Here is a 12455-nt window from a genome sequence, read left to right as displayed (position 1 = left end):
GGCAATCGTCTACACAGTGTCTCGACACAGTCGACACACTTATTTCCTCGTCTTTTCTCAGCAGCTGCTATGATGCGGTCTTGATATCTACGTTTCTGCTCCTCTTGCTTTCGCTGTTGTACAACATTTAGTGCTACATTGGAGCCTTGATTATAATGTCGTAGACCAGGCTGCGCATCCGTCATGGCGTGCGCTGATTGGCCCACACTCGCGACTTTCCTGGCGCTCACGGCAAAAGTGAAGCAATTTCAACTCTTGTGTCGCGTTGTTCGGCGCCCCCACGGCTTTCCCGGCGCTCGCGAATTGCTGTGTGGACATGAGAAGTTTTCCGGCATTTCTGTCGTTCGCGGCGTTCTGTGCTGTAGTGTGGACGTAGCATGACTTGTGGACACATTGGCTTGCTGAGCCCAAGATCGAGGGTCCAAACCCGTCTGAGGACGGTAGCGATGTGAGGGAGGTAAACATTGCTCCCACCACCCTGTGTCGGAGATTTCCGGCTCATGTGAAAAGAACCCCAGGTAGTTCCAAATTACCCGCAGTCCTACCCTGCGGCATGTGCAACATGTCGCCATACTATATAAACCTTGCGTGTAACATCACGGCACCATATTTTAAAACAACAAGTGACGCTGAGAAAGGGAGGAGAGCATGCAACTGAAGAGGGAGTTCCAACTCAACCAATTATTTTGACCATGACGAAGGTAGCATGTAAGAGACATTGGGAGAGAGTGAATGGTAGAGTGAGTCCGTCCTGAAATACTTAAGCCTCCACAATTTACGGAAGAAAAAAAATGCGGATGTGGTGTAACAAGTGGCGTCATTCACAGGAAATTAGGAAGTTCGAGGGTCGAATACTTGCGCCAGAGCTCATTGGCCTTTTCATGAGTGATTTGGATTTCATCGTTCGTTAGGCGTTCAGCGGTTCTATGGGTTTGTCTGGTCCCTAGGCGGAGATAATTCTTCTGTGCCCTTGTGTATGACCCAAGAGTCCCAAAAGGGTTCTCTCTTGAGCTGAGTACGCCGATTTACAAGTCTAACACTACCTGGCATGACTTGGAAAAGAAGCTGAGTAGACGGCCATAGTGGCCACACCAACACTTTCGTGAAGATGAACGAGATTATTCATACGCTAATACTAATACTAATACGCGATACGCTAATACTCTACACCAGAAGCCTCAAAACTACGATTGAGAAGCCAGCCGTGTTGATCTTGGTCCACATCATGGGGGTCGCCCAGAAATCTCCGTAATCGCACTACCCGTAAAATACCCGGTATTTTACGGGTAGTGCGATTACGGATATTGTATTTTATGCTCAGGCTGAGCATAAAATATAAATATACACACACAAACGAAAAACAGAAGCGGTGTAGTTATTGTGGAGCTGGACCACGTACACATGTATTGAACACCAAGAGAAATAAATCAGCTGCCTTTCGGAATCGGGTACTGGAAATATGCCAAGACGTTTGAAGAAGGTTGTCCACAGTTCCCTGCGAACGATTATCGAAATTCTCTCTTGCTGCCTCTCTATGCTGTTTTCTAATTATCCGAGGATGATATCCGGAAAAGCTCCTGCTCCTCAAGCTAGACTACTTGTAAAAAATACGATGAGCCCATCTTCACATTAGTTACAGCGCTAGGTTACCAATCTGCACGCAGAGACCAGGTTGCTATGACCGTAACTTGTTGATGTTCATTAGCCACAAGAACTGCCCGCATGCGTATGTGCTGCTTAACATGGACAGGAACAACACTTCGTAGAGCAATGGTAAGCACAGTACCTGGAAATCTGGTTTCATTCTCGTTCTGGTGTCTAGTTAAGTATTCATACAGGCTTTTGAGAGGGCAGCTGTTCGGCGGTCAAGGGCCCTCGGGTCACACAACATCTGACTGCGGGCCACATGCGGCTCGCGGAACGCGTGTTTGAGACATCTGCTCTACACCTACTGTGGGTGCCCTGAGCTATTTTCCTGCGCATGCCGTGCCCTAGTGGAAGATGTGCCCAAATTGTCCCCACATACTCATTACTCTTGTGACATCGCACACTCTTGCGACCCCTGTTTATATACCAGGCGTTTGAACATGCATTTGAGTGCCGGACAGCTGAAAGAAAGAGAGAAAGAGTGCATTGTTGCGCAGGTCCTAGCAACAAGTAAACTGAAAGCAATGGGCATTACGTAAACTGAAAGCAAGTAATTGCTGAAAAGATCACTAACATTGCCAACGCGGATTATTTTCTGAAACATTTGCAGCGGAATCGGTGACAATCGCTATGGTATACAGGGAAGAGTTCCTCATTACTATTTAGCTATGCGTTTGCTCCGCCCTCGTCAGCGATCGTCCAATGATCATGTCCATGTCCCCAAACACAATTTCGTCCAATGACCATGGTGCAAGCAAAACCAAAGAAAATAACAATGCTTTGTAGTGGCCCATTCGGTGCCGGCACCAATCGTTGGACTATACGAGAGCGCGTAAAGAAGGACGCATTATGTTCTACATTATCGTCGATTGCTTACTTGTCTCTGATTCGCAATCTCTAAAGTTTCATGAAAATATTGCATGGAAAACCTAATACAGCTTCAGACTGATGTTCAAGTCGAAGCATTTGTTAGGATATGGAACGACATATACCCTACTTGCATTGTGTACAAGTTTAGAAGAGCTTTAAAAAAATACACTATTCATTTATAATATTTTCATTCCCGTGCACTTTTTATTCTTTTTCCCCCATGTGTGCGATTAATCCCATATATGCCGTGTTCATGCAGTGGGTTGCCATCACCTGCGATGGCTTTCTTATTTAGGAGGGCATCAAAATGTATTTACAACGTGAACGTCGAACATCGAAATCATCTTCGCTCTTCAGTCTCCTCTCCCAACGGCGACAATCATAGGAGAAGGGTAACGAGTCTTTAGCGCTCACGGCGCAAAGTTTACTATACTTGGCTCGCCTGCTGCTATGATAATGAAGGAAGTCAACTCAAATTTGCGATGCTGCGACGTGGATGTGAATACGCACCTGACCATTTAAACGCCTCCCGCTCTGCGCAGGTGGAGCCGGGCAAAAGCGAACGTACGAAGCTTTCAAATGGCAGGGAACACGCCCCAGGTGCTGAAAGCGTCCGACGTAAAACTTAAAAGTTAGGATCCTTATTTAATTAATGAGCGTATGCAAATGATCCATCCACCACTCAACCTTTCGGTTGTGGCGAATTGGCTTCGGTTGTGGCGAAGTGGCGAATTTCCTCATTCATCATCATCATTATATCTGTTATTGTTCACACTGTTTGAGATTTGTAGCGCAAAAGAGGCAGTTAGCCAGTGATATGAAAACATGCGCTGTCGCGCCAAAGGCAACAGGGAAGGACATTTTCAAGTGACACTTGTGTATTCGCAGGCTGGTAATATAATTTAAACTCGCTTTGAGGTTCTTTAAGGACACAGCGCAAAGTGGTTCCACAGAAAATACAACCAGAAAGACAACAACCCACACGAGGGAAAGTTGTGAACTGTTTTGTTTTTCTTGTTTGTGTGTCTCTGTCCTTTTATGTCTGTGTTCTATTTGTAACCGCTTTCTGCAGCACCATTACAGAACTTCACAGCTGTGGAATACCAACTAGCCACTAAGCAAGCCTCGTTCGAGTGCACTGCATAACCTGTATGTGTACGAGTATTTTAGTGTCCCCGACTCTGAACTGCTGACGAATATGCAGGGTGTCTCACGTAAGGTGTCAAAAAATTATACTTAAAAATCTACACGTCGGAAAATTATGGGGCCAACGGTATACGCCTTCAGAGAGTTTTTGCCATCGTATGAGTACACTTTTATGAATTTTTCGCCATGGGAAATTTAATTTTCAGAATTAAAGTCCGGAAATTGCCTAGTCAACCTTAAAATTTTTGGACATATTCGGGAAGAACGGGTCGGGTTTAGCCCACCACAGAAAAATTTATTGCGTGGTACAAAAGTAAGGAGCGGAAAAAAAAATTGGGAAAATATCCCTTTTCGGGCCGCGCAAATTGCCGCTCGCCTTCCGCATCTCGTCGGAGCGCTCCGAGAAGCGACGCATAAAAAACAGGTCGCTCCGCCCCTTTAATTCCCCTCTCAAGGCCCTCATGTTTTCAGTGACAGGTTCACTTGGTGCTTGCGTTTATCTTCTTTTGTTGTTCTACTCTACGCTTTTTTTTTTTTTTTCGTTTGCTTTAGTGATACGGCTCGCCAACCTGCATAATATGAAGGGCCGATAGCTTTTCCACGACTATCGGCACCCGTAAGATTGAATAGTTTGGCAGAGTTCAGGACGCGAATTATGATAACGTTATTTCGCAATTAACGTGGCCTTCCTAAAGTGGCTAGGCTTATAGAAGTGTAAAGTGGGTACAATGTTTCCAAAAGCACTCGAAATGATACGCTACGATGTCACAGAAATTATGCAATGATTAGTGAAGATGTGCGATATTACAAAACGTGCTCAAAGAGGTCTCCTTCCACACCAATGCACATCTGACATCTTGTAACGGCTCTGGCCGCGCTCAGAACCTCTGCTCGCGCGAGACTCTCGCAGGCCGATTTTATTTTTCGCTGTAGGTCGGCAGGCGACTGAGGTTCAGTGCGATAAACAATATCCTTTAGGCGTCATCAAAAATAAAAATCTAAGGTCAGGTCAGGAGACCGCGCGGGCCACTGCACAGGTCTTAGGCTTCCTATCCATTTTCCAGGAAAGTGGCTGTCCAGAAACTGTCGTGCCTTGTGGGAAACATGAGCCGGTGCGCCGTCCTGCTGAAAATACATCGACCTCCTTGATTCCAGAGGCAATTCTTCATTGAAAGGAAGAACTACACCTTCACGAATATTGCTGACGTAGCGCATTCCGTTCAAGTTTTCGTTGTAAAATAGCGGCCCAATTATCGTTCCATCGAAAATCTCTGCCCACACACTAAATGACCACTGGTATTGGTTTCTTGTTGATCTCACCCAGTGCCGACTACTGGTGCTCCACATGTGCGCATTATGCGTATTCACCTCGGCATTTCTCGTGAAGTGGGCCTCGACAGACCACAATACCTTGTCAGCGAAGTTGGGAAAGTTACTCTCTACGTTGAGGAAATAGTTGCAAAACTCAAGTCGTTTTGGGAAATCTGGAGGCGAAAAACACTGGTGCAGGCCGACCTGGTACTTCTGCGCACGAAGTATTCTCCAGGCACTTACTCTCGACGTTCCTGCTTTCCGTGCGAGCTGCCGAACACTAATCTGGGGGTCGCTGGCGCCATTTGCTAGCGCGCGCGAGGCAGAGCGACTGCCGGGAGACTTTACGGGATGGGCCCGCTTCCTCTTGCCAGAGGAAAATTTTCCGCTTGAGGCCAAGCACTGGTACACGCTTTCATGGTCCTGGAGGACGGGATGTTGTCAGAAGGAAACATTACCGGACGTACTTTTGCGGTGAATCTTCAAAATTCATCCCAGAAGCTCTCAAAGCCATTATCATATTGAATTTTTCTTTGTTGGTGAAAACAGAGCTTGCCATGTTGCAAGAGTTTCGAAATGACACGAGACGAGAACGCTGAGGTCGGCGAGTCGTATCACTAAAGTAAACGATAAAAAAGCGAAAAGTAGAACAACAAAAGAAGATAAACGCAATCACAAAAGGATCCTGTCGCTGAAAACATGAAGGCGTTGAGACGGGAATTAAAGGGGCGGGGCGACTGTTTTTTATGCGTCGCTTCGCGGAGCGCTCTGACGGGATGCGAAAGGCGAGCGGCAATTTGCGCGGCCCGAAATGGAATATTTTTCCTTTTTTTTCGCTCCTTACTTTTGTACCACGAAATGAATTTTTCCGTCGTGAGCTAAATCCGACCCGTGCTTCCCAAATCTTTCAAAAAAATGTTAGTCAATGTTAGTCAAATGTTAGTCTGTAAAAAAAAATGCTATGCAATTTCCGGACTTTAATTCGGAAAATTAAATTTCCATGGCGAAAAATTCATAAAAGTGTACTCACACGATGGCAAAAATTCTTTGAAGGCGAATACCGTTGACCCCATAATTTTCTGACGTGTAGGTTTTTAAATATAATTTTTTGACATGTTACGTGAGACACCCTGTAAAAGTCGCAGTTCTGGCTTATCAATATATCAAGCCCATCAACACAGCATTTACGTTCAAGATGTCGCTACTAGGCACGAAAGCAATTCACTGATACATCCTTAGCTTTTTTTTTTTTTTGATTTACCAGTACTTGTCGCAAAAGTCCCAAGCAAAAGTACTTAAGTACAGAACAACGTATACAATTTGTAATGTTCTTAAAGTAAAGTACGAGTACTCAGAAATATACGCGTACTTGGACCTTCGAGTACTCGCCATCACTGGCCACAACAGAGTTTGGCATTTCTTGCTCAGCGCAAAACTGTGCCGGAAGACTTGATACCTACATATTTTTATTATTCGTGTTTCTTTGACAGACAGATTCTTTTCTTCCTTTGGCGACACAAGGAATGAAAATCGATATCGTGAGGCTGATGGCCAGATTTTAATTGTCAGCGAAGCTTCGTTTCTTTCTTGTGTTTTTCTTTCTCTTTACCTTTTTTTAAAGCCTGTGATATTTCACAAGACACCGTGAAGTGCTGGGAAATGGGCAATCCTGATCTGTTGACTTATTTCATGTTTTGAGCATGGCTCTTCGTTCATATTGTACCTAGGGATTAGCATGACAGTGCCGTGCACTGGGAACATGGCGACAAAATCGAGAACTAGCACATTCCACTAGCACAGCTAGCTTGTACGCGTGTAAAGGCAAGTTATTTCACCTGCTTCATTTCATATCCATGACTGAGCAACGAACCCAGAGCCGTAGCGAGGCAAGTTTGCGCCCAGGGGAGGGCAAATTTGAAGCGCCCCCTCCTCCTTCACTGCTACCAGAAACCTTGTAAGCAATGGAAAGAAAACGCCCATTTACAATGCCGAGATAGTAAATTTGAATTGTCGTTATTCCTACTTTATACTGTCCAACCCACCTCCGAAGGCCTGCCTTTCGGCGCCCTCCATGGCGAGGGCGCCTGGGACGGCTGCCCCTCTCGCACCCCCGTCGCTACGGCTCTGAACGAACCATGTGTGCTTCAAGCATAGCCATACCATAGCACGTACTTACTAAGATTACACTTTAAAACATAATTACTTCCCGGCTTTTTGTCATCACCGAACAGTGAGACGTGGGGGATGCAAACTACAATGTAAGTTAGGAGTACATTCCCCTTTTCTTTTACTTTTTTTGTTATTTACCGGTACAATTTACCATAGATTGAGAAGTTACCCGTCAAAAAGAACTCGTTACAAGTTAAGTTACCATGTGCAAAATGTAACTAAGTTAATAACGAAGTTCTTCAGCCTGAAATGTAACTCGCAGTAACTGAGTTACTTAATAAAAAGAACGAGTTACTTCCAAGTTACTTCGGACACAAAATAGCATTATGCAGGTGCAGCGCGCGTGAGCAGTTGAGTTAGACCTTGCGTTGCTGCGGAGGAGTGCAACACGCTTAGATCGTTTTCGTTTGTGTTCAACAATAGGCCCCTCCCTGTTTGTAAACAAATGACGTCGTAGTGTTCGACAGCGCCAAAATTTGGTAGAATTGAACTACGCTCGAAGCTAGAGGTGAACAAGGCACGAATGCCACTGTCTTGAGGGGATTACAATATGGTCCCTTAAAGGGACGCGACCCTCGGTCCTACTTTTCTGTCAATGGGAGGCAGCGAACAAGTGCCCGTTCGTGGAACCAAGCCCTCTCCTTCCGATTTGTTTCGGTTTGAGTCTGTCTACCAATGTCATGATGACGTTTCTCTGGTAGAGGTCTATTGGAACGCTTTGCATCTTACTTCCTGTGGGCGCACAATGGTTCAGCTTCATTTCAATGGCAGCGGTTTTTTCTTCCTGAATAAAATACTGTCGTTGATTGAATATCACGTTTTTTTGGCAAAAAAAATGTCAAATGTGGCAAATGAAAGAACCGGAGAGAAAGCAAGAAAATATGTGGACGTGAGTGAAAAGCGAGTTAAAAGTAACTTGGAACTTAACTTAAGTTACTTTGGCAAAGTTACCTGAAAAAGGAACGAGTTCCTCTGAAAGTTACCACGGTGCAAAAGTAACGAGTTAAGTTACAAGTTACCAAAAAAAGGAACTTAGTTACAGTAACGAGTTACTTGTAACGAGTTACCTCGAACTCTGCAATTTACGAGTTAGTACATTAACAGTATTGTACTTTGTACGGTACACTCTTAAAAATGAACTTCACCACATAGCACGCTCCTAGCCAACCACCATCCCGAATGACAACGTTCTCGCCCCTGATTTGTTGAAAACAGGAGGAGCAGCCTATTTTGTGCCCTGCATAATGGGCACAAAATAGGCTCCTCCTCCCGTTTTCAACAAATCTAGCGCGAGAACGTTGTCATTCGGGGTGATGGTTTGCTAGGAGCGTGCTATGTGGTGAAGTTCATTTTTAAGAGTGTAGTTATGGTACCAATTATTCCAGGTAGTTGGTTGACGCACATTGCCCATCAGTGGTAGTGGCCCTTCAATGTCGTAGTTTTATGGGTTTCATAGCCGGTGAAGACTGAAAATCTGTCATGCCAGAAACGCCACTGAACAAGAGATATTCCGAGAACACACAAGACATATGTAGCTGTAAGACATCAATTTGTGTCTTCATGCAAACAGTCCTAAAACAAAGTACTAACTCATTTGATTCTTGTATAAACAAACCGCACGAAACCGGAAGCTTGCGCGTGCATGAAAATACTTATTAAACACTGCATATATCACTTTATTAGAGTTATTATCGGCCAAACGTGGTTGACTTCCCAATGTCGTTGTTGCGATACACAAAAAAGACCTGTACGAGTGGACCACCTGGGTCTTACAATAAAGAGGAACAACTACATCGCGTAGTGAGCCTCATGATGCGCTCGTGGTATCTGTCCACTCCTCTTGTGCTTCCTGGATTCGATCTTCTTTTGCAGAGCCCGGCTCAGCCTCGCCTGCCTCAGATCCTGTGCTCGCCGAAGGGCTTTCATTTGCTCGTGGTGTTGGTGACGCAATTCGGTCACTATTCCTGGAATGGTGAATGTTATGGTTAAACATGTCTACCTGCAAGCAGGATAGGACCAACACGTTATGGTTTCGCCAGCAATGAATGATGCAGTGTACGATGAAACGCCACTGCCCATGTCCCCCTGATAGTAGAGGACACGGTACCTCCTTGGTTATGGGAGAAACGCCCACAGTGTGACAACCCGAGTGTAAAGCACAGTACTTCAAGGACAACCACAGGCGAAAATAGTAGCAAGAACTTCGAAAACACGATAAACCAATCACGCTATTTCTTTGAAGTGGATATCATCACCTTGCTGAACTTTCATAGGACAAAGTTCTTGCTTTTGTCGTATCGTTTACGTAGATCGCTTCCCTAGCCAATAAAGTTCCCTAGTATCTGCCTCAATCAATATCTGTAGCATCTAGTATCTGTAGCAACTATAGTATCTCTATCATCAAAGCTCAGCACCGTGATGGCAACCACTCAAAGGGATAGAGCAGCCGGATTGCAATCCGGCTGCTCTATCCCTTTGAGTGGTTACCAAAGGGTTCGAAATGTTCCCTATGTTCGAAACAGTTATCGCGGTCGTCATCCGATCTACTAAAACTCTTTCACGTGCGAATGCGTTCCTATCGAAAGAATGTTGTTTCTCCTGAAGGACAAACCGTGGATTTTGTGACCATGTTTGTCAAATGTTTATGAAGCAACTGTTAACTGTCAACAAAACAGAACTGGCAGTGCTCTCTGTACTGTTTGAAATAATTGTCATAGACAAATCATATGCAACAAATATTGTAGTTAAAATGAAGTGAACTGACTGGTTACGTCAGAGATGGGGTAGCCTCCGGCCAGATGGTGTAACGGTGTACGCAGGTGAAAATGTACCGGTAGCTGTGTGGAGGAAGGAGGGGGACGACAATATCGAGATGCACCGTTTCGATACGTTGACTAGGTGGCAAGAACTGTGGCACAAGCGAAGTTGTATGCATTGGCATATTGACAAGCGGGGCACTACAGGGTTCATTGGCGAACCACCTCCTTGTTGAGGCCAGTCCAGACGTAACGAGCTGAGATGAGCGCCTGAGTTGAGCGAACTCCAGGATAGGACAGTGAATCGAAAGAGTCGAAGACTGCTTTTCGTAGTGCCAGTGGAACGACAGGGCGCGGAGAGCAACGGGACACGTCGCAGAGAACGGGGGTGGAAGCAGTACGAAACTTGACTTCCGCAAGGGCGAGCGCCTTTTTCACTCTTTTTTTCCTTTTTGAGGAAGGGACATCCACGGGGCATAACACGAAAGTGTTTCATTCGGAATGGCGTAAGACAACCATTAATTATATTCATGCTTGTTCCTGCGGGATTTCTTTTTTACTCTTTGTTTCGAGAGACGAACAGTTTTTGCAAAGCGAAACATGAAGACGACGCAAAACAAAAGAGAGAAAAAAAAGCGAGCTACATGCGTCAACACTGATCCAGAATTCGTCCGTACCCCTTGCCTCGTGTTAATTTCACATGCATGCGCCAGCTTGTCAGCACCATTTCACTTTTGTCGGTCTGACTGGCAGTGTCTTATTTGCAAAGAAGCAGTCTCAACGAGCGGATACGTGTGAGCTTGCTAGGTTGTTGCAGTTTGTCACAATAAGGACGGAGGCAAAATGAGTCGATTCTGACTTTTAAATCTCACGGCATATTTTTGTGCTACACTTAGACTACTGCTTTTATACTTACAGGTCGGAAGCCAGATACCCTTAAGAAAGCTCCTCTGTTTTCTTTATAAAGGGAGAGTCTGGACCCCAAATGCGAAGTAAATAGGCCTCGTGAGATGATTCCTTATATCTTTCCGAGCCACCATGCAAAATATTTCGTTTATATTCGGCTCGGAGAATTTGTAATGCAATTTTCAACTTGCATGTTTTGACCCCGACTGAAAGCCGCACTTGGACAGTTGTGACGCAAGGAGCGTTCTCTTCCGGCCTTTGCAGCGTCTGCTCGGCAGACTGTGTGTTCTTTGTGCGCAGGGGCGGATCCAGAGATCCCCCCCGAGACATACTTCTACCCCTCATTCCGGCAGATTTTCCTGCCGCACGCTCCGTTTTCCGCACACACCGCACGGTGGCGTTCCTCTACAGCTTGCTAAGCTTCGCAACATGTAGATCATAAATAAAGTTCTGGTGTGAAATGAAAGCGCAGCAGCTCGCCGTCTTACATGGCGACCCCCCCCCCCCCCCGTCTTCTCTCTTTTTTTTCTTTAGTGGGGGCCACCCCCGAGGATCTTCCCTGGATCTGCCCCTGTTTGTGCGTCGCCGTTCTTGGTTTCCGTACTTTCAATACGCGTGGCATTCCTGCTTTTTAAAAACAGTGACTGCGTGGTTACTACATATGTAACGGTGTTGTTAAGAGATGAAGCATAGGTATTCCTTAGCGCATCGTGAGAACTAAAATGAAAACACAACGTGCGTGTCATTTTTCGGGTTTGCGGACACCGAACCCCCAAAACAGTTGCGGGTAGCCAGTATTGACCGTCGTGGATAAAAGCTCGGTGCAGTACTAATGCCTTTTGAAAAGTCAAGTAAGTGTTGTTGAGTTTCAACCCAGTTCTCGTCATAGATTTGGCCTACACAGCATAAACATTTGTCAGGCGCGTCTCTCTGAGTTGCAGCACAAGCACCTGCATAGAAAATGTTACAAGCTACGTAGTTAGGAATACCATAAGTTATTAAACAAATCGTCAATACCAACTGGGTCAAGTCTCACCTGAAAATTTCACTTTGCACTCAAACAAGCGCTGAGTGTGGGTGTGTCGTCTTGCATAATTGTGATGTCGGAACAACAGTGACGTCACGGAGAAACCGAAACCGGATATGGGTCAACCGTAGGATTTAATTTATTTTCTCTAGAACGGGAAAGCTTCCACACTACGTGGATGATATACGTGTGGAGCACAATCGGATGGAGTCGCAACGGGAATACCCTCTGGAGGGCCGGACCGTCGCTTTAAACAGAAGCGATAATAAAAATTGTGTACAATTGCAAATTGTGACGCATTTTGCCCCATGTTATCTGTGTGAATTATACAAAGTATCCCACCTCGGCACTGGCAGTATTGAGCGTGCGCATATTATTCTTACATCATCTCATGTGGCTGCAGATCTATCGTGTTACGGAGATGACATGTGAAGCGCCTCTGGAAATCGACTGCTACAATCCGTTCGTTAATGTGCGTACATAATTCTATGAGGAAAGGCATACCAACCAAAGATTCTCTCCGTCGAAGGCAATGGCGCTAGATCTGTAACCGGAACCGGTGTAGGAAAGACGTTGGAATCAGGCGTTGTCGATGTGCTCCCCTGCAGAAAAACGGTAACAGT

At 45.4% G+C, this 12455-nt stretch overlaps 1 protein-coding gene across 1 annotated transcript in view; it reads right to left on the bottom strand.

The window, feature by feature from the left end:
- Positions 1 to 8913: 8913 nt before the first annotated feature.
- The window catches only part of LOC135383127 (uncharacterized), an 86696-nt gene continuing 83154 nt past the window's right edge, over positions 8914 to 12455 (bottom strand). The window contains exons 12-13 of the mRNA XM_064612735.1: positions 12341 to 12434; positions 8914 to 9107 (exon numbers count right to left, since the gene is read on the bottom strand). Of these exons, the coding sequence (XP_064468805.1) occupies positions 8932 to 9107; positions 12341 to 12434 (270 nt within the window). The 3' untranslated portion in view covers positions 8914 to 8931. The remainder of the gene's footprint in view (positions 9108 to 12340; positions 12435 to 12455) is intronic.

This window comes from Ornithodoros turicata, chromosome 2, assembly GCF_037126465.1.
Source record: "Ornithodoros turicata isolate Travis chromosome 2, ASM3712646v1, whole genome shotgun sequence".
Classification (NCBI taxonomy): Eukaryota; Metazoa; Arthropoda; class Arachnida; order Ixodida; family Argasidae; genus Ornithodoros; species Ornithodoros turicata.
This window is presented reverse-complemented; position numbering and strand designations above follow the sequence as displayed.